This window comes from Hemicordylus capensis, chromosome 4 (genome assembly GCF_027244095.1).
Source record: "Hemicordylus capensis ecotype Gifberg chromosome 4, rHemCap1.1.pri, whole genome shotgun sequence".
NCBI lineage: Eukaryota > Metazoa > Chordata > Lepidosauria > Squamata > Cordylidae > Hemicordylus > Hemicordylus capensis.
Window position 1 is genome coordinate 285,284,831 of NC_069660.1, and position 20,096 is coordinate 285,304,926.

Consider the following 20,096-nt stretch of genomic DNA (forward strand, 5'->3'; position numbering starts at 1 on the left):
CGCAGGTGGAGGGAGGCAAAAAATGGGCTGCGCAGCAGAGAGGCCTGGAGTCCCTTGGGAGGAGGGGAGCTGGAAGGAGCTCACCGCCCCCCCATCCTGCCACGCAGCAGCCTTTTCAAAAGGTAAAACAGGGAACTGTCCCCTCCTCACCCACCATCCCTGCAGCCACCACCATGCCCCATCCCACCGCCGGCAGCAACATTCTTTACTGGGCAAAAGGGAAAACCTTCCTCTCATCTCCCCCTCCCCGCAGCTACTGTTGCTGCTGCACAGCAGCATTTTTTAAACATAAAAGGGTGGGGGGGGGTTTCTCCTCAAACACCCCTCGCTGCAGCTGCTGCCGCACCCAAAGAGGGGTGGCAAAATTTGAAGAGTGGCAAAATTTGCTGCTCCTCAAATTTTGCCACCATAAGCAAATGCCTCCTCTGCCTCTCCGTTAATCCGCCGCTGGCAAGCATGATAACCATTCCTGAAGCAAGGGAGAGGCTCCTCCAGATGCGGCTGCATCCCAGTCTCTCTTCTACTTTGCACCTGCCACCTTCTCCCTGACTTGCAATACGAATAAGACCAATATTTACATACCGCTTTTCAGCAAAAGTTCCCCAGAGTTCCCATTTATACATAGATATAAATAAATAAAATAGCTCCTGTCCCCAAAGGGCTCACAGTCTAAAAAGGAAACATAAGATGGACACCAGCAACAGCCACTAGAGAGATGCTGTGCTGGGGGGATGGATAAGGCCAGTTACTCTCCCCCTAGTAAATAAAAAGAATCACCACTTTCTAAAAGGTGCCTCTTTGCTCAGTTAGCACCTCCTTTGAAGGGCTGGGCTGCCACAGAACTGTTGGTGCCACAGCCATTTCCACCTCCATTAAGACTGGGCCAGGTGGAGAAGTGCCATGTGGTTCCCAGGGAAGCAGTGCCATGTGCTACGAAGCACCAGCAGTGGTACCTGCACCACAAGTTGAAAAGCCCTGGCTTGACATCATCTTCTTACCATGACACATGGATGCCTAGATCTAGGTAGGAAGCATAAGTGTCCCTAATTGCCTGAGGAACTACATGTCCAAATGGGTTCTATGCAAACTTCCTCAGCTGATCCAGCTGTACACATGTAGTCCTTTCAGGAAAAAAACAAGGATAGCACCATTCAGCTGTGTCAGAGGGAAAGCCAAGGGAGAATTTATCCTTCCTCCTGCTGGATTTAGCCTGGATTTAGCCTTCCTCCCTGCTACCAGCTAAACTTTATTTATTCACAATTACTGATCTTCTGAGAGGGCTACATGCACAAATGATTGGATCAGGACCTAAATATATAAGTCATGAGGCGATGCAGAAAATTGTGTGCATCCATTAAATAGACCAACTCTCCAAATGGTTTATTGATACAACGTTAACGGCCAACTTCTAATCTGTTTTAGACATTAGGAGTGACTGCGTGGTTATTTCAGCAACTGTTGAGCAGTCTCCATGGAGCTTTAAAAATAAAAATATCCTGCGTATTCGTGGGATAGTTAGGATTTCAAAGTCACTGAAAACACCTCATTACTTTTGGCCATTTGTCCCAATGCTGCTCTGAAGGAATCCAACACAAATTCATGAAGACGCTGCAGAAAAAGAGCTGTTCAAATGAGCTACTAAAGTAAGGTTTGAGCTATGCCTGGTTGTAAGTTGCTCCTTGAGAGCTGGAGTAGTTTAGTGGTTGAATGCGTGAGCAGTGAGGTTCCTGGTTCAAATCTATGATCACCAGATGAACTGAGATGTCACTATTTTATCAGAATCACTCCTCATCTGCAATATGGGTACCTACCAATATTGACTTACTTTACAGGGCTATTAAAATGATTGCTTCACTGTATAGGGGTTTGTGGTAGGGCACATCCTTTGTATACAGAAGGTCCCAGGTTCAATCCATAGGGCATCTCAAGGGGGAACTGAGAAATTGATTAAGTGCCGTTAAGTCGGTGTCAACTCTTGGCAACCACATAGATAGATTCTCTCAAGGATCATCTGTCTTCAACTTGACCTTTAAGGTCTCTCAGTGGTGCATTCATTTATTTCTGTCCATCCACCTTGCTTCTGGTTGTCCTTCTCTTTCCTTCAACTTTCCCCAGCATTACGGACTTCTCAAGGGAACTAGGTCTTTGCATAATGTGTCCAAAGTATGATAGTTTGAGCCTGATCATTTGTGCCTCGAGTGAATATTCTGGATTGATCTGTACTAGGATCCATTTGTTTGTTTTCCTTTCAAAATCCTGGAGAGTGGCTGCCAATCAGTGTAGATCAGGGTTGTACACCTGGCCCTCCACTGGTCCATCTAGACCAGGACTGCTGAACTTCAGCCCTCCTGCAGATGTTGGCCTACAATTCCCATAATCCCTGGCTATTGAATCGGAGTTCTAGTCCAAAAACAGCTGGAGGGCCGAATTTGAGCAGCCCTGATCTAGACCACTACCTAGCTCAATATTGTCTACACTGACTGGCAGCAGCTCTCCAAGGTTTCAAGCAGGAGTCTTTCCCAGTCCTACCTGAAGATGTCAGGGATTGAACTTGAGACCTTCTGCATGCAAGCAGATGCTCCGCAACGAAGATACAGCCTCATCCCCTAAGGGAATATCTTACAGCAGTCAGTGCTCACACGTAGTCACCCATTCACATGCAAACCAAGGTGAACCCTACTTAGCAAAGGGGACCATTCATGCTTGCTACCACAAGACTAGCTCTCCACCCCAAACATCGGTAGCAGGGCTAAAGTTTTGCACCTCTGGTATAGACAATATTGAGCTAGATGGATGAAGGGTTTGACTCAGGCAGTTTCATATCAAAATAGGATCTTTGTGTCTAGCTTATTCACATGCTGCCCTTTCTGAAAGTTGTACTTTGCCCTTCTTTTCTCCACATTTTATTTATCATCACACAAACTCTGTGAGGAAGGTCAGATAGAAAGACAGTAACTGGCCCAGCATCTTCCATTGAACTACATGGTATAGTGGGTATTTGAACCTACATGAGAGGAATGAAATGTACTGAGATCATGGTGTGAGGGGACCAGAATTTAACCTTCATCCTTCCCCTCACCAATTCCCTGCCTTTAACCCAACCCCTAAATTGCTATTAGCCATGAAAGGGAAAACCTAGGGTCACAAAAAATGTGCCCCTAAGTTTTCTCTCTATGACTAACAGCAGTTTTGGGAAGGCAATTTCAACTGAGTCTGCAGTAGTGGGGGAAAGGGTTAGACATCCCCTCCCTCAGTGCTGTGGCCCTTAGCCAAATTAGCTCTCCTCTGTTCTGTTTTATTTTTAAAGACATTAGACATTCCAAACAGAGAACTCCACATTACATTGGATTTGGCACTCATTTCTTTTAAGGAAAGTTCAGAATTGCCATTCATATCATCTCAGAATCAGAGATGGTAAAAATTTGGGATGGGATGGGATGGAATACAGTTCTAGGATCTTCTTGAAATAACTGAATTAGGGTCACCTGGACAAAGAGTTCAAATGCTCAAAATGTGGCAATAAATGATCCTCCTCTGTACCCTGAGGTTTCCTAGTGTAGCCAATCCATATTTAGAAAATGGATTTCATTATCTATGATCAGCTGTTCTAAGCCAGTGGAAGAGGAGGAAGAGGAGGAAGACATAAGGAATGATCTCCCTATAACCCATGAATACAATGCAGCACAGAATGGAGGAAAATGTGAATTTTCCCCATTGAAAGTGGGATCTGGGAATTGGATCTAAAATCTATGGTAAAAATAATAAAGAAAAAGCAGCAGGGAACAGTAAAGTTCAGTTGGTCTGAAATGTACAGTAAATATAAAAGTCCAGGTTCTAGAAAATCTGCAAGGCTAAATACAAAATAAAGCATAATGTTCATAAATCAGAACTAGAAGGGAACTCATAATAATGCATCTGTGCCTCATATAATCACCATTGAGCTTGACAAGGATTTGTCTAGAGTTGACTGTATTTTTAAACTATGACACTAAGCATTAATGTAAAGAAAAATAGAAATTAACAAATGAGGTTGATAATGGGAAAACAAAGTAGTACATGGACATATATTTTTTAAAAACTTACTTGACTTGGAAAACACACGTTACTACCATTATAGTAAGCATGATATAGAAAATAGGGTGGGTTAGCTGCATGTTCCCCTTCACAGAAAGTATAATCATGGCTGCCACAGCTTTCACACAAATGATGGACAGAGATGCTGGAAAATAAATACATAAAACAGGCTGATTCACAAAAGCATATTTGCTAAATTTCTCATTGCTCGATGTCTGTTGCATGAATGTGTGAACAGCCTCTGCTGAAAATGATTTATTTGTGGTGGGGTGAAACACTCTATGCATGTCTAGATGCTCCCATGGAAGTGGCATTATGGAGCAAAATGTGTGGTCACTATTTTTCAAGTGTTTGGATTCTTTGGTTTATAATAACTTTTCCTCAATGAATTCCTATGAGGATTCATTACACACCTTTATTTCTTCTATTCGTCTTAGCTGTCTTTGGTCAGTGCCAACTGTGCCATGTGCCAACTATACCCCCCTCCTACCCGCAAGGCAGTGGGGTACTACTCAGTTTATTTTCTAGGATTTTTTCCCCAAGTGTTTAGACTCTTTAGTGCCTAATAACCCTATGAGGATTCATTACACACCAAAGAGTCTAAACACCTCAAAAATGCCTAAAATATAAACTGAGTACCCAGTGGCTTGTAGGGGTAGTTGGTATATGGGATGCAAAGCAGTGGGGTCAAAATGAACAGAAGAAATGAAGGTGTGAAATGGAGACACCAAAGAATCTAAACACTTCAAAAATCCCGTAAAAATAAACTGACTATCCCAGTGTGTGTGTATGTGTGTGTATGTGGGTGTATGTGTGGGGGGGGTGTAGTTGGCACATGGCAGTTGACAGTTGGCACTGTCCAATAGCAGTCAAAATGAACAGAAAAAATGAAGGTGTACAATGAATCCTCATAGGGATTCATTATGAGAAAAAGTTATTAGACACCAAAGAATCTAAACATTTCAATATTCCTAAAAAATAAACTGAGTACCCCACTGCCTTGCAAGTGTGTGGGGGGGGTCTAATTGGCACATGGCAGTGGACAGTTGGCACTGTCCAATGACAGTCAAAATGAACAGAAGAAATGAAGCTGTGCAATGAATCCTCATAGGGCTTCTTTATGGGGAAAAGTTATTATAAACCAAAGAATCCAAACACTTGAAAAATAGTGACCACACTTTTTTCTCCATAACTCCACTTTTACAAGGGCTAGAGCTTAGCTTTCTTTTTAAATTAAAGCTGGGGATCAATGTTAGGATTAGGATAGGTGACTTTGAATACCCATTATTTCCTATGATGGAAATATACAAAATAAGTAAAAACTAAAAAATTCATTAAAAATCAGCCAAGTGCCTTGAGATATGGGTGGTAGGTGGCACCCACAGGGACCTACCCACCACCCAAATTTGGTGCCCCTAGGACCTTTATAAGTGGTCCACATCAATCCAAATATTGAATCCAAATTGAATCTGGGATGATTTGGGGGACAGATTCGGACACAAAACAAATCAGGGGTGATTCAATTCGGGCACAAATCAAATTGAACAAATCAATTTGTGCACATCCCTACTTATCAGTGAGGAGTAAAAAATACCACAGAGATCCCTCATACTCTGTAATGAAGTTTAGGGTAGCACAGCAAGGATCCCTTTTAATGGAAAGGGGAGCCTGTAATTCTACACAAATGGTACACCTATTTCAAGCACACACAGTGCATCTATTGCCTTATGACTATGTATTTACCCACAAACCTCTGGATTTCCCACATCTGTAATAGCTGGGGTGTCCTTGTACGATCTTGATATTTTGATTTTTAAAAGTTTTTCCACAGCCCCTAGTTAGCCTTTCCTTCCCCCCAAAACTATGGGTCACAGCTCACCTGATCATGTCACTTGAGTTCCTTTACTAAACTTAGTAATTTTCATATATGAACCTCTGACAAAGGGTACCTTACCTGATCCTAACTCTTTGCTTGGGGCGACAATCTAATCTATTTCAGTACCCCCATAGAAGTCCTCATTCAACTGCTCCATTCCCCTTGCACGTACACTGTCGCACAAGAACCATTAGAGTTCTAAGCTCTTCCTGAAGGGCTCTCTAAGACTGGAAACACATCGCTGACCCTCAGGTATGCGTTTCCAATCTTAGGGAGACTTTCCAAAGCATGGGAAGTGCCTGGAACTCTAGGGGTTCTTGCACAATAGTGTGCACGGAGGGGGAATAGACAAGTTGTTTGAGGGCTCCCCTCATGCTCCTGCAGTCTCTTGAAGCACATACACTTTGAGGTCATTCACACAATCACAATCAGAAACTATGTTCTACCTGGGTTTGGGAGCTGTGTGCGGTCCCAGTTTTCGGTAGTGTGGAAACAAGGTAAGAGGAAAACCTGGGTGGAAGTAATTGCGTGGAAGCAAGGTAGGAGGAAAAACTACCCAGGTAAAACACAGTTTTTGATTGAGTGAATGACCTACTGTGTGAATGACCGCTTTGTTAGTCAGGATGTCAGCCACAGAATCTTCCAGCAAAATAGCTCTATTGCATGTATCCTATAAGTTTAAAGTTACCCGTTGGCATAAGGCAAGGATTCTCAAGCTTGGCCTTTGGTCACTGTGACTGGGAATTATGTGTCATTGTGTTCAATGACACGTGGGGAGCAGTGTTCCCTCTAACAGGGATTTCGAGATGTTGTTGTTGTTGACTACAACTCCCAGAATCCCCAGCTGCAATGGCTTTTGCTTGGGGATTCTGGGAGTTTTAGTCAACAACATCTGGGAATCCCTGTTAGAGGGAACACTGGTGGGGACCCACATTTGAGAAACCCTAGCAGAAGGGCCATTTCCCACCATTAGGCACAGTTCTGCAACATTTATATACATTGTGAAGACCAAAGCAAAACGATCCGAGATAAACCTAGGCAAGCAAAACGTTGGCATGCACCTTTGTAGAAACATGAGTCAAATGGCGTAAAATAAAAAATTGTCCATAAAACTTGCCATTTCCGTCCTTCCTGCTGACAGCTATATTGCAGGAAGGTGAAGACATTAAAACTGACAGTATTATCAGAGACGGCGGAGCCATTTCCACTCAGTTTCTATATAAGTTTAATGATCAGGCATAGGAAGCCCCTAAGAGCCTCTTTAAATATTAAACACAGAAATTGTTCTTCTGGTTAATGCAGCACTGAAGAGGGATGAATTGGTTTTGCTGACTCCGATAACAGATCCTATTTAGCTAGCACTGCAGCAGCTGAAAAGTGACATCATTTGCAACAGCGGGAAACGCAGAAATCCTACCCAGTCTCCCCTGCTTCACCTCTCTGCAATCTACCATACTGCAAATTTCAGGCTAGGCATGCCGCTTCCCAGTGAGTCAGTTTCCAGAACTGCATCCTTCCCAGAGTTTGCAGGTGTATGCCAACTGTTTTTTTGCTTCCCTTCTTGGAAAAATACAGCCTTCCTCTGCCAATGAAACATTGACCTTTCTGCTTATGAAGGGTGGTGTGGCAGATATAAAAAAGCTTCCCCTCCATTGCTGCACTCTCTGCCAACATGTACATACTTACAGGTAATGGAGAGAGAATGAAAACTCTTTTATAATTTTTGTGGCGCCTACAACTTGTCCCCTTAGCTAAGAAGGTCCACCCTGGTTGCATATGAATGGGAGACTTGATGTGTGAGCACTGCAAGATATTCCCCTTAGGGGATGGAACTGCTCTGGGAAGAGCAGAAGGTTCCAAGTTCCCTCCCTGGCAGCATCTCCAAGATAGGGCTGAGAGAGACTCCTGCCTGGAACCTTGGAGAAGCCTTTGCCAGTCTGTGTAGACAGGGGCGGAGCCACCATTCGGCCAACGGGTTCAAAGAACCCGGGCCAGTGGCCAATCAGGAACCGCGAGAGCAGCCCCGACACGCCCCCCCACATCTGACGTCAGACGCGGGGGCGGTAGTTTAGCTCCCAAGCGGGGCCGCGCGGGCCCTTCGGTAGCTAAACAAAGGCTGGCGCTGCATTCACAGTGACAGCCAGGAGTGGCTCTTCCCTGCAAAGGCAGGGAAGAGTCGCTCCTGGCTGGCGCTGCGAACGCAGCACCAGGCTTCGTCTAACTGCCGAAGGGGCCACGTGGCCGCTTCAGCAGTTAAAAATGGCAAGCAGCAGCAACTCCCGAACGGAGCCTCAAGGCTCAATTCGGGAGCCAGACCACGCACCCGCGTCTGACGTCAGATGCAGGGGTGTGGTTATCCCCTGCGTCTGACATCAGACACAGGGGGCGAGGCTATCGGGGCGCCCGCTGTGGCTGCACACGGGCCACCGGCGGGCTAGCTACGCCCCTGTGTGTAGACAATACTGAGCTAGATGGACCTACGGTCTGACTCAGTGAGATGAGTCTCATGATCGGTAAGACTTGCTGGGAAGGGGGTTGCAGGGAGAGTGGGCTTAGCCTACTCTCCCCACAGATGAGCAGGAAAGCAGCCCTGGGTGGCCTGATCAGCCGTCCACACAACTGCTGGCTCCGTCATGGAGCCAGCAGGGGCTGTGGTGATCGGGGGCCATATGGCCCCCGGAAGTTCCAGGATGCCCTGCGGGAACGTGCAGGACATCCTGGAGAGACCCCCAGGATTGGGAGGCTTGTTTCAGCTTCCTGGCGGGGGTCTCCTTGTGTGTTGCCATGGTGTGGAGCTGTGCTGCAGCAATACATGATCCAAAAGATGGGGTTAGCGGAGTGCTCGCTCTGCTAACCTTATCTAAGGGAAGGGGGAATTAGGAGGGTTTGCTGCCAGAAGCTGCATGGCTCCCGTGGCAGCAGATGATCAGCAAAAAGCGGGCTAGGCTCCCTTAGCCTGCTTTTTGCTGATCGTGAGAATCTCCTCAGTATATGGCAGCTTCCTAAATTCCTAAATTCATCTAATCCAGCATCCTGCTGGATTAATCATGGACATGAAAACAATAGTCTGCTCCCATTGTTGTTCCTCCCAGAGGTGTCATTAGGGGATGGGGCACAGGCCCCCAATGAATTTAGCAGAGCCCCATGGTAGCCCCATCTACTACCTCCCTCCTCCATGATTTCATCCAGAAAGGAAGTGCAGCAGTGGAGGCACTTGCGAAGAGCATGGACGAGTGCTCCTAGCATCACTTTGTTCTCTGCTGCTTCCACTTCCATAGGTACTATATGATTAAAGACTTTAAACAAACACCCATAATTATTCTTGCGGCGGGGGGGTATGACTGAGTTTAATTATTAAAAAAGGGGGGCTGTGGGCCTGCGGCTCAGATCTTTTATGTACCTAGCAACAACCCTGGCTCCTCAGCAAACTGGAATTGATATTAATGGAAGATAGGGTTGAGGGCTACTAGTCTGGATGGTTATATAGAATCTCTAGATTCAGCGCCATTATGCCATTAAATACCAGTGGCTGGAGTGCAACGCTGAGTCTTGCCTTCATGGCATGCATGTTGGTTTCCCAGAGGCATCTGGTAAGCCACTGTGGAAAGCGGGTGCTGGACTGGGTGGACTTTTGATCAGCAGACTCTTCTTTCATGCCATCACATTGTGCCATAACAGGCATTATATTGATTAGGACCAATTCACTGCTTTGTGATTATCAGTTGGTCCCGCTAAAGGTATTATATTGATTCTGTTTGAACCAATAGGGAAGACATTAACTCTTCCTTTGATGGCTTGAGTTAGGGCTAGTGCAAGGTTAGTCAAGGAATATTGCTCCTTGACTGTGAATTAGAAAACAGGTTACTTAATTGGGTTACTTAAAACAGGTTAACTGCCAGATTACTTAATTGAGATGGAAGCTCAGTGGAAGAGCATCTGCTTTGCATGCAGAAGATTCCAAGTTAAATCCCTGGCTAGGGATGGGCAAACCGGCTCGATTTCGAGCCAGTTCGATGTCAAGCTGGTTTGGTTCGACAGTCCGGAGTCGAACCGAACCACCCCCTGTTCAGTCCAACCCCAGACAGAATACCCCCCGACTGTTCAGGGGTTTGCAGACTTTCTTTTCTTTTTTAAAAATATAAAAAATATTTTTATGTCACTTACCCCCTCTGGTGGAGTTGTTGGAGGTGGAGGCGGGGGGGGGATGGGTCCGCGGAGGTTCCCCCTCCCCCCACCAGCATTCCTTGCAGCCAAAACCGGCCGTTTGGGCTGCAATGTCACACCCCCTCTAGGGGAGTTGGAGGTGGGGGGGTCCACAGAGGTTCACCCTCCCCCCAGCGGCCTTCCTTACAGCCCAAATCGGCTGTTCGGTCCCCCTCCGGTGTAGTGGCCATTTTGGAGGCCACAGCACCTGTGCAACTGGCCTCTGCATGGCCTGGGTCATGCAGAGGCCTACTGCAGGCATGGTGGCCTCCAAAATGGCCACCACGCTGGAGGGGGAAGACCCGAACAGGTCAAAGAGCTGGCCGAATGGCCAGTTTGGGCTGCAAGGAAGGCTGGTGGGGGGAGGCTGAACCTCCTAAAAGCAATTTTTTATTTTTTTAAAAAAATTCTGCAAACCCTCCCGAACCGAACTGGGGGGGAGGGGAGGTTTGAGTGGTTGCTGGACTGAACTGGCCCAGTCTGGTTCGAGTCCGGTCTGGACTCGAACTGAACCAGGCCAGCCAGTTCCATGCACATCCCTATCCCTGGCATCTCCAGGAGGTTTTACAGACAGGGTTCCCCACCACCACCAAATCCACTCCTGATTGGAGTGTGCCAGTCCACATATTCGCTGGATTTAACCCAACCTCCCTGCGGGCTATCAGGGACCAGGACAGACAGGGCTTTGTTTTTCTCCGAAGGGAGGCTGTGAATTCTGGCTTAGCCCAAGTTATGTCCAGGGTTAAAAAATCCTCTATTTCCAGCAGCTTTTGGAAAAAACTCAGGGGCTTCTGCTTTCTCCAAAGGTGTTGATGGAGATCAACAAAGGAGGTGCTGATGGCTATACGAATGGCCCATCTAATCCCTTGAATTAAAATGCCTCAAATCTGCTGCAAAGCAGATTCATTCTTCAGATACCCCGAGGCATGGAGGTTCGCATCTCTTCTGGAATGGAGGTGTGTGTTCACACATCAGCCAAATTTACCCCGGAGTCCCCACAAGCTATCAGGGAGCACTTCACAGACAATTTGGGTTTTTCATCTGGTGTTAGAGTGTAGCCCGATTTATATGGAATTTTAAAAATCCACTTTTTGCATAGGGGCACCTTTGAACTCACAGTAAAGCCTCACAGAAAACCCGTGGTAAAGCCTGCTCTCTGGGAAAGCTCCAGGTAAGACTGGGAAAGATTTCTGCCTAAAACTCTGGAGAACCTTTGTCAGTCAGAGTAGAAACTACTGAGCGAGACAGACCAATGGTCTGACCCAGTGTATGGCCATTTCCTATGGCCAATGAACAAGTAGCTCATTATCTCCTCATCCTCTTCCCTAGAATTATCATCATTCTTGTGCTTCTGCTGCACCTGGTGGCTACTGACACCCTAGTGCCAGCCCATATGTCGCCTTAGGGCACTGCACGGCACAACCGTAGTAGTAATGTCTCTACACAGATATATTTATCACCATACAGACTCTGACTGCCAGTTGTGACATGGCGCCTCCGAGAGCAGGTCCATACTTTATGTGGCAATCACGTTTGCTGTGGATACATCAGGATTTCACTCGTGTTTCCGCAGCAAACCCACAGTGTTAATCACATACATAGAAATATACGGCGCTATACCAAGTCAGAGCCAGGCCATTCACATACGTGTGCAAGGGCTCCCTAGCCCAGTTTTGCACGCCTGTGTGAACTGCTGGGATCGGGCCAATCCTGGCGTCACCATGGTGGCAAAGCTGCCTAAGCAGCCACCCTGTAACCCTGTTTTGATCGTCTAGCACAGGGTTTCTCAACGTGTGGGTCCCCAGATGTTATTGGACTTCAACTCCCATAATCCCCAGCCCCAGTGGCCTTTGGTTGGGAATTATGGGAGTTGAAGTCCAATTTCATCTGGGGACCCACACGTTGAGAAACCCTGGTCTAGCAGCCGTGGCTGCTTGCAATCACAGCTGCCAGACTGCAGGGAGCCTGGGGAGGGGAAGGGGGATCCCCACGATGCACCAGGCACTCAGGTGGTGCATCCTGGTATTTCCAGGGGCCGGGATGACACATCCTGGGCCCCGACCCTCCCTGCTGCCTGGACACACAGGGAATCATCTGGGCACGTGGGAAGCGCACCCAGCACTGAAGAAGCGGTTGTCTGCTGGGAAGGTAAGTCTACCCAGTGTTTCTCAACCACCGGTCTGTGGACCGGTTCCGGTCCGCGAGGAGTTGAGTGCCAGTCCATGTTGGTCCATGAGGAATTAATCCCCCCACCAAACAATTTCGAGCCAGTGGGGGACACCACTGCTGGGAGCCAGTGGGGGACACTGCTGCTGGAAACGAGTACTTATTGTACTCATTTCTAGGCAGGCAGTCCTCACTGCTGGGATAATGTTCATTTGGAGGAAGCTAAATAAGTGTCATCCCAGCAGCGAGGGCTGCCTGCCTAGAAATGAGCTCTGGAGAGCTCCCAGCAGCAGTGCCTCCACGAGCTTGAAATTGATTTGGGGGTGCCTGGGGGTGGGGGTGAGGGGGGGTGACCCTTTTACTAACTCCAGGTCCTGGAAACTGCACACAAAGGATGTACCCGGTCCATGACTCCAAAAACGTTGAGAAACACTTCTAACCCACCTTCCCTGCAGTACTGCACTGGAGCCCTTCTCACTATTCGGAAGAAGCCTAGCACCTTCTGCATGCAAAGCATGTGGTCTGTCACTACATTATAGTTACTTCCTTTAGGGATAAACTACATGTTATAAGCATGTTATTTGCCCTTTGATTTTTGCACCCCTGCAGCTGCTATTCAGGAAACAACAAGCAAACATGCAAAGGCCAGAGATGTGCTTAACATAATGTGTAGTTCACAGGAGGAGAGCTGGTCCTGTGGTAGCAAGCATGACTTTTCCCCTTAGCTAAGCAGGGTCCACCCTGGTTGCATATGAAAGGGAGACTAGAAGTGTGAGCACTGGAAGAGATTCCCCTGAGGGGATAGAGCCGCCACTCTGGGAAGAGCAGAAGGTTCCAAGTTCCCTCCCTGGCAGAATCTCCAATATAGGGCTGAGAGAGATTCCTGCCTGCAACCTTGGAGAAGCCGCTGCCTGTCTGTGAAGACAATACTGAGCTAGATAGACCAATGGTCTGACTCAGTATATGGCAGTTTCCTATGTTCCTATGTAACATCAGTGTACAAGTCTCAGAAGCTGCAGATCAAGAAAGGCTCTCAAGCATGCATACAAGGGGGCTTAGGGTTGCAGGTGTGCTATTTGAACTTGATATGTAGGAAACATCAGTGTAACACTATTATACTTGTGCAAACCTGCTTTTTGTGAAAACTGTGTAATTGCTCTGATATACCAATGTTATGCTTTTGTCCCAGCAAAAGAGGAGAGGGTCATTTACCACAAGAGATACAGATTAAGACACTTCAAACTTTCCCAAAATTTGCTTCCTCACAATGTCACGTGGTACCTTGAGGCAAGCACACTGAACTGATATTGAAAAATACTGAGAATGGAGATAAAACTTCCAGTGCGAGAGTGTTGCATGAAATATAATCACTCGGCAACCTAAATCCAAGCTGATAAACTGGAATGTGTGAACCTGAGCTATTTTAAATTCTTTTAAAACTATGGGGTCCATTACATTTCCTTTTTATGCACAACTACCTCCTGCACAGGCACAATACAATAAATATCTGAGCTTTTATATCCCACTCATTATGCTCCATATTCAATTCATTTCAGTGATCTTGCCCAGGAGTAAGTTCCCAGGGGCTGCAATACATTTCCATAATTTTTATTCTGCAAGGTGGGACTGTTCTACTGCTGCTTGAGTGTACTGTGAAGAAGAACACAAACAAATGTACAATACTTAATTTTAATTTTCTTTGACTCCAGGGGGAGAAGGTATATATAAACCAGTGCACAGAGAGAGACAAAAACTGAATTGGTCTTTCATTGCCCATCTAGCCATGTGGCCTGCATATGCTTCTGCAAAGCTCTTAGATAGGTCCAGGCATTTATGCTTGAGCTATTGGTTTGTTGACTTTGGCTGGTGCTAGTCAAAATCTCTCTTCAGACAGACTCTCTAAGTACTGCCCTGTGCTCTGTGCCTCAGTTGCCAGAGGCCTTGCAGGGAGGAGGTAGAGGCTTTAACATCTGCTTCCTAGAGACAGTGGCTGCCCAGTGGTGAGAGCCTGTGTGTGGTTGCTGTCTGCTGTTGACAGCTTGCCAGCCTGTCTGTCCCCTAGCGTCTGGGACCGTGGCTGCCCTGCAGGTGAGTCTGTGCAGGATCGGGGCCAAAGGGGGTGAGTCAGCAGTTCCTGAGGGTCAGCTGCCCAGTTTGGGCATCTTTCTGGGCTTATATAAGGGCTGCTGCCCTGTGGCGGTGGGCCGGCACCTAAGGAGGTCGCCCCTTTGGGGGGTAACAAGGGCAAGGGCCTGTTGATATTCTTTGGCTTCTGCTGCTTTCAGATCCTGGGTGTTTCAGATGTGTCTTGGTTTGTCTGAAGATGGGGAGACAGGGGGTGTGTCCACTGACTGTGGAGTGGCTATTCTGGTGGTGGTGGGGAATAGAGGAAGTAAAGTTGGCAGGTCACCGTGTTGTTACAGGGGAAGGGAAGTCAGAAATCTATTAGCTGTTACCCCTTCCAGCTGTCCTGCCAGCTCTTCCTCCCTAAATGCCTGCCTGGAGGCGGTGATGGGCTGGATGAGAGGTAACAAACTGAGACTGAATCCAGATAAGACGGAGATACTTATTGTGCGGGGTCAGAACTCAGGAGATGATTTTGATCTACCTGTTCTGGATGGGGTCACATTTCCCCAGAAGGAACAGGTACGCAGTCTGGGGGTGATTCTGGACACAAAACTCTCCCTGGTGTCCCAGGTTGAGGCAGCGACCAGAGGTGCCTTTTATCAGCTTCGGCTGATACGCCAGCTGCATCCATTTCTTGAGATAAATGACCTCAGAACAGTAATACATCTGCTGGTAACCTCCAGACTTGACTACTGCAATACGCTCTATGTGGGGCTGCCTTTGTATGTAGTCCGGAAACTGCAGTTAGTCCAGAATGTGGCGGCCAGGTTGGTCTCTGGGTCATCTCGGAGAGATCATATCACTCCTATCTTAAAAGATCTACACTGGCTGCCGATAAGTTTCTGGGCAAAGTACAAGGTTTTGGTTGTAACCTTTAAAGCCCTAAACAGCTTGGGTTAGCCCGCTTTCCCCACAGACGATCAGCGGTGGAGCCCTAGGTGGCCGGATCGGCCACCCAAACAACTGCTGACTCCATCACGGAAGTGGTGGGGGCTGTGGGGATCGGGGGCCATGTGGCCCCTGGAAGTCCCAGGATGTCCTGTGCAAGTGCGCAGGAGAGACCCTTGAGCCGGGGAGGCTGCTTGCAGCCTCTCAGCCGGGGGTCTACTCATGTGTCGCCGCGCACCACCGTGACACACAAACAACAAAATGAGTTTAACAGAGCACTTGCTCTGTTAACCTCATTTAGGGGGAGGGTGTTTTTGGTGGGCTAGCCACCTTGGGAGCACCGGGCTCGCCTGTGAGCCCGGTGGTTCCCATGATCAACGGAAAGCAGGCTCAGCACCCTTAGCCCACTTTCCGTTGATCGTGGGAATAGCCTCATAAACTTGTCAACTGAATTGTGCTAAGTACTTGAAAAGATCTATGATTTAAATAGAACTGTAGAGGGTGTAAAGTACTTTATATCTTATCTCACAATGTGTGCAAATATCTTTAGGTTCTTGGGAAAGCGCTACATAAAACTATTTGTGTTATTTTCTTCCTTTCTCCAGCTGCAGTAGGGAATGGATAATCAATCAACATTCCAATTCAAAATTATGCAACTACAGGAAGACTGCTAATGTTTTTCCCTGTGACACTCTATGGATGCAAAAGCTGGACTTTGAAGAAGCAAGATAGAAAAAGTATTGACTCTTTTGAACTTTGGTGCTAGAGAAGACTTTTGAGGATACTATGGACAGCCAGGAAAACAAAACAAATGGATCATAGAACAAATCAAAGCAGAATTTTCACTCGAGACACAAATGACCAGGCTCAAACTATCATACTTTGGACACATTATGTGAAAACCCAGTGGTTAGAGTGCTGGACTAGGACCAGGGAGACCCGAGTTCAAATCCTCATTCAGCCATGATACTAGCTGGGTGACTCTGGGCCAGTAACTTCTCTCTCAGCCTAACTTACTTCACAGGGTTGTTATGAGGAGAAACTTAAGTATGTAGTACATTGCTCTAGGCTCCTTGGAGGAAGAGTGGGATATAAATGCAAAATAACAACAACAACAACAACAACAAGAAGCAACTTTACTGGGAACAGCCTATATTCTGCTACGATATCTATAATAATAACAGCAACAACATTGATAATAAAATTCTGGCATCCCAGGTCCTTGGGAAGGACTCGATGTCTGGATAAAACAAACCAGTCAATAACACTTGTCTGGCTGTGTAAACAAGAAATAATAATGCTGGGGAAAGTTGAAGGAATGAGAAGAAGACAACGACCAGCAGCAAATTGGATGGACTTGATTACGATAACAATGAATGCACCACTGAGAGACCTAAATGGCCTAAACAGATCATCCTGGAGAGAATCTATCTATGTGGTCGCTAAGAGTCAACACTCACTTGACGGCACTTAATCAATCAAAAACCTAAAGAGATTCATTTGGGTTTAACTCAAATGGGCCATCTATTCCATTAACTGGAACTATTCAGAAATCCACCTTCAGTGTATAAGATCAACAAAATCACCTATGTAGTGAGTTGCCTGAGTGGTCCGTCTGCATGAATCCACTTATGGAAATCACTTCAAGTGCCATCCTGCCGATACAAAGCCTGTTGTTGGAACTGACAGTATGTCTCTACTGCATCTCAACTGCACATGCTCAGTGGTCAAATATTTGTTGTATTGCTAGCCAAGAGAAGGCAGACAGGAGTCCTAGCATGCTTCTGCCACAGGATAACTGCCCTAGGCGTAGTCTCTCTCTTTTCATATAGAATGCAGAGCCAGTTATGTGGTCTACACATGCAGTAGAAATGAGATGGTAGAGACCTAAACTGGTAAAATGGACTGTATCACTTCAGACTAAAAGTGGGCAATACAGTTTCTAGATATTCTCCACAGTTAAGAACTCCCTAAAAATAGAACATCAGCAAGTAAGCACCTGGGAGACAAGGTTTCTCCTGGCTGGGCTAATTTTCTATTTGCAGAGAAATGGGGTAGGATCCAAAAATGGTCTGTAAGTCCACCTTTGCATTTTATCTCTTCCAGCTACCTGTGCATCCTGGGATTAGGGGTGTGCACGAACCATTCCCTGCCGAACCAGTTCACCTCGAACCTGCCTGGTTCAAAGTCTGGTTTGGGCAAACCAGTTCAACAGTGAATGGGCGGCTGGGCGGGGGCAGCAAGAGAAATAATAAGGTTTTTACCCAGCCAGTGCAGTTGCTGGCACTCGTCCACCTGGCATGGCCCCAAGCATGTGTGATGCCTTGTTAGGAAGCCGCCCACATGGCAGCAATGCAGTTCTGGCGTCCGCGCATGCATGAAGGCTATATGTGTGGTTATGCAAATTGAATGGCCACACAAATGGTGTTTGCGCATGTGCAAATGTCTGGCAAATGGTCGCCACACTTCCGCAGAGGCTGGAACTAACGAGGCATTGTGTGCTTGGGGCTGTGCCGGGGGTGGGGGGGAAGTGGTGGTGCTGCCAGCCACACCAGCCAGGAAAAAACCATACTACTTTTCTCGTTGCCCCCACCTGGCTACTACTTAGGTTGTATTCAGGACCCCCCCCCCTTAGAAGTATAAGTCACTCAAACCGCTGAATGAGTATCTTCAAACAGGGTGGACTGGTCAGTCAGTTTGACCGAACCGGTTCGGCAGCACACAGTTCGGTTCAAATTTGATCCAAATTCGAACAGCACCACAGTTTTTGGTTCATGCACACCCCTAACTGGGATCCATATACGCATGCATAGGGTGGTGGGGGAAGCAGAATTGGGCACAGTTCTGACACTCTGTGAGATGCTTGGGACCTGCCACCACAACATATAAGTGAATGGAGAGAACCAAAAAGGGTCTGTGTGCAGCACAAAACATCACTGGAGTTGAACAGAACATGACATTCTTACCTAGCAGTGCCACCATTGTTAATGGGAGCATGATGTGCTTTACTTGTCTTCTTTTATAGAAATACAGAAGAATGCAGAATATTATTACTTCCAAGATCTGGAAGGAAAAGGGGTAAAAAGCTTCAGTTGCTAGAAAGTAGAATAAAAGCTTCAGAGGAAAAATCTTTAACAATATGTCACATACTTAATTCCTATTTCAAACAGTTTTAAGGATGAGTAAGCAGAGTAACTTTTTTACCATGTATCAAATAATTATTCCCATAAACCTTTCAGAAGACGAAGAAAAGTCCACATTTTGCTGTCTAGTTTTCTTACCTTTTCAAGCACTTATTTTGTTTTTATAGCCTTGAAAAGGTTTAAAACAAAGGACTGTGGAGTTTGGGATTTCCCCCCGGCAGCAATAATCTGACAAGCAAAGGCATCCCAGTTTAACTATAATAATGCTATAGAGCCATCATCACTGTACATAGCACTTTGGCAAGAAATGTTAAATACGGATCGCCTGCAATCACTTAATTGCAGTGAGACTACTCCAGCGTAAGCAGCTTAAAGATTGCCAGCTATAAGTGTATACTCCAGTTCTGAAATATGGCTCATCATACTTACCATTTGCATTAATTACCTTCACTTGTTCTTCTGTCCTCTTCCCTAATCAAAATCTGGGCTAAACTTACAGTTCTGCTCAAAACACCTGCAACACATTTGTAACCAAGCATGGGTTTTCAATCACTGCCTAGCCAACTACCTGTCAGAAGGCTGCATAAAAGAAAAATATACCAGCCGAGCTTAATGATACATCAAGAGAGGCTGCCTTGCAAGACATTTTACAGATGGAATTGCCTTAACACTGCATATGGTCCAGGCTTGGTGCTTCATAATCACCAGCACCCCTATATGCACAGCATTCACACCTCAAAGTTGCTTCCATCTGGGCCATAGGTTGCTGCTCAGTAAACACATTCTACAATAATGTGAGGAGATCGATTGGGATGATTTGTGTAGATTGGCAAGCGTTCCAGTTCCCAAATGTTTAACAATAGCAACAAGAAAACTGCCCCCACCTGGAGCACACACACACCATCCCTAAATTAACTGCTGAAATAAAGAAAGCTTTGGGGGAAACCAGGAGCAGATTTTTGCAGGAAAGGACTGTGGTTCTGGTCCCGAAAACAAACTGAGCTGAGTATGTGTTCAGAGGCACGCCACATTTTTAATTGCACGTGTACGTCCATCCCTCTCTTGTTCCCAGCCACTCCTTTGCACTTGGATCTGACTGATGGACTTCAGGGTTGCAGTAAAAATAGAGTTGATTCTAATTTCTAAGCCTGATGCCTGCCCAACCCTGTTCCAGAAAGTGCATTTCTAGTGCCGGCCTTAGGATTTGAGGGTGGGGAAGAACCTGTTAACCAGGAAAGGAGGACAAATCTTGCTGTCCCTCTAACCATCTTGGTTTCTTGGTGCAGAATGAGAAAGGAAGCAATCTTGAACAGTTTAGGGCCCTAACAAATGTCCAACCTCACCAGCCTCTGGAGCAGACCCTATGCCTGTGGACCATGGTTGGTCAATAACTGTAAGATCTATGGGCTGCTTCACACATTCCGCTTTTTAACACAAGTATTAAACACAATGTTAGAAAAGTAAAGCAAGTACATCTCAAACTCTGCAATAATTCTCATAGTCCCATTGTTTCATAAAAGAACTGCTTTCTTCTCTTTCTAGCCCTTATCTTGAGATTGGTTTTTTTATTCTTCATTTTCAAAGCTCTCTAATTGTAAAGAGTCGTGGCTGTAGCAATG

The 20,096-nt window shown here is 46.4% G+C and overlaps 1 protein-coding gene across 2 annotated transcripts in view; it reads right to left on the reverse strand.

Annotated features, from left to right (window-relative positions):
- The window catches only part of NIPAL2 (NIPA like domain containing 2), a 162,715-nt gene that overhangs the window by 14,619 nt on the left and 128,000 nt on the right, over positions 1–20,096 (reverse strand). For both annotated transcript variants that reach the window (XM_053313702.1, XM_053313703.1), the window contains 2 exons: positions 18,301–18,397; positions 4,084–4,219 (listed from right to left, as the gene is read on the reverse strand). In XM_053313702.1, coding sequence (XP_053169677.1) covers positions 4,084–4,219; positions 18,301–18,397 — 233 coding nt within the window. The remainder of the gene's footprint in view (positions 1–4,083; positions 4,220–18,300; positions 18,398–20,096) is intronic.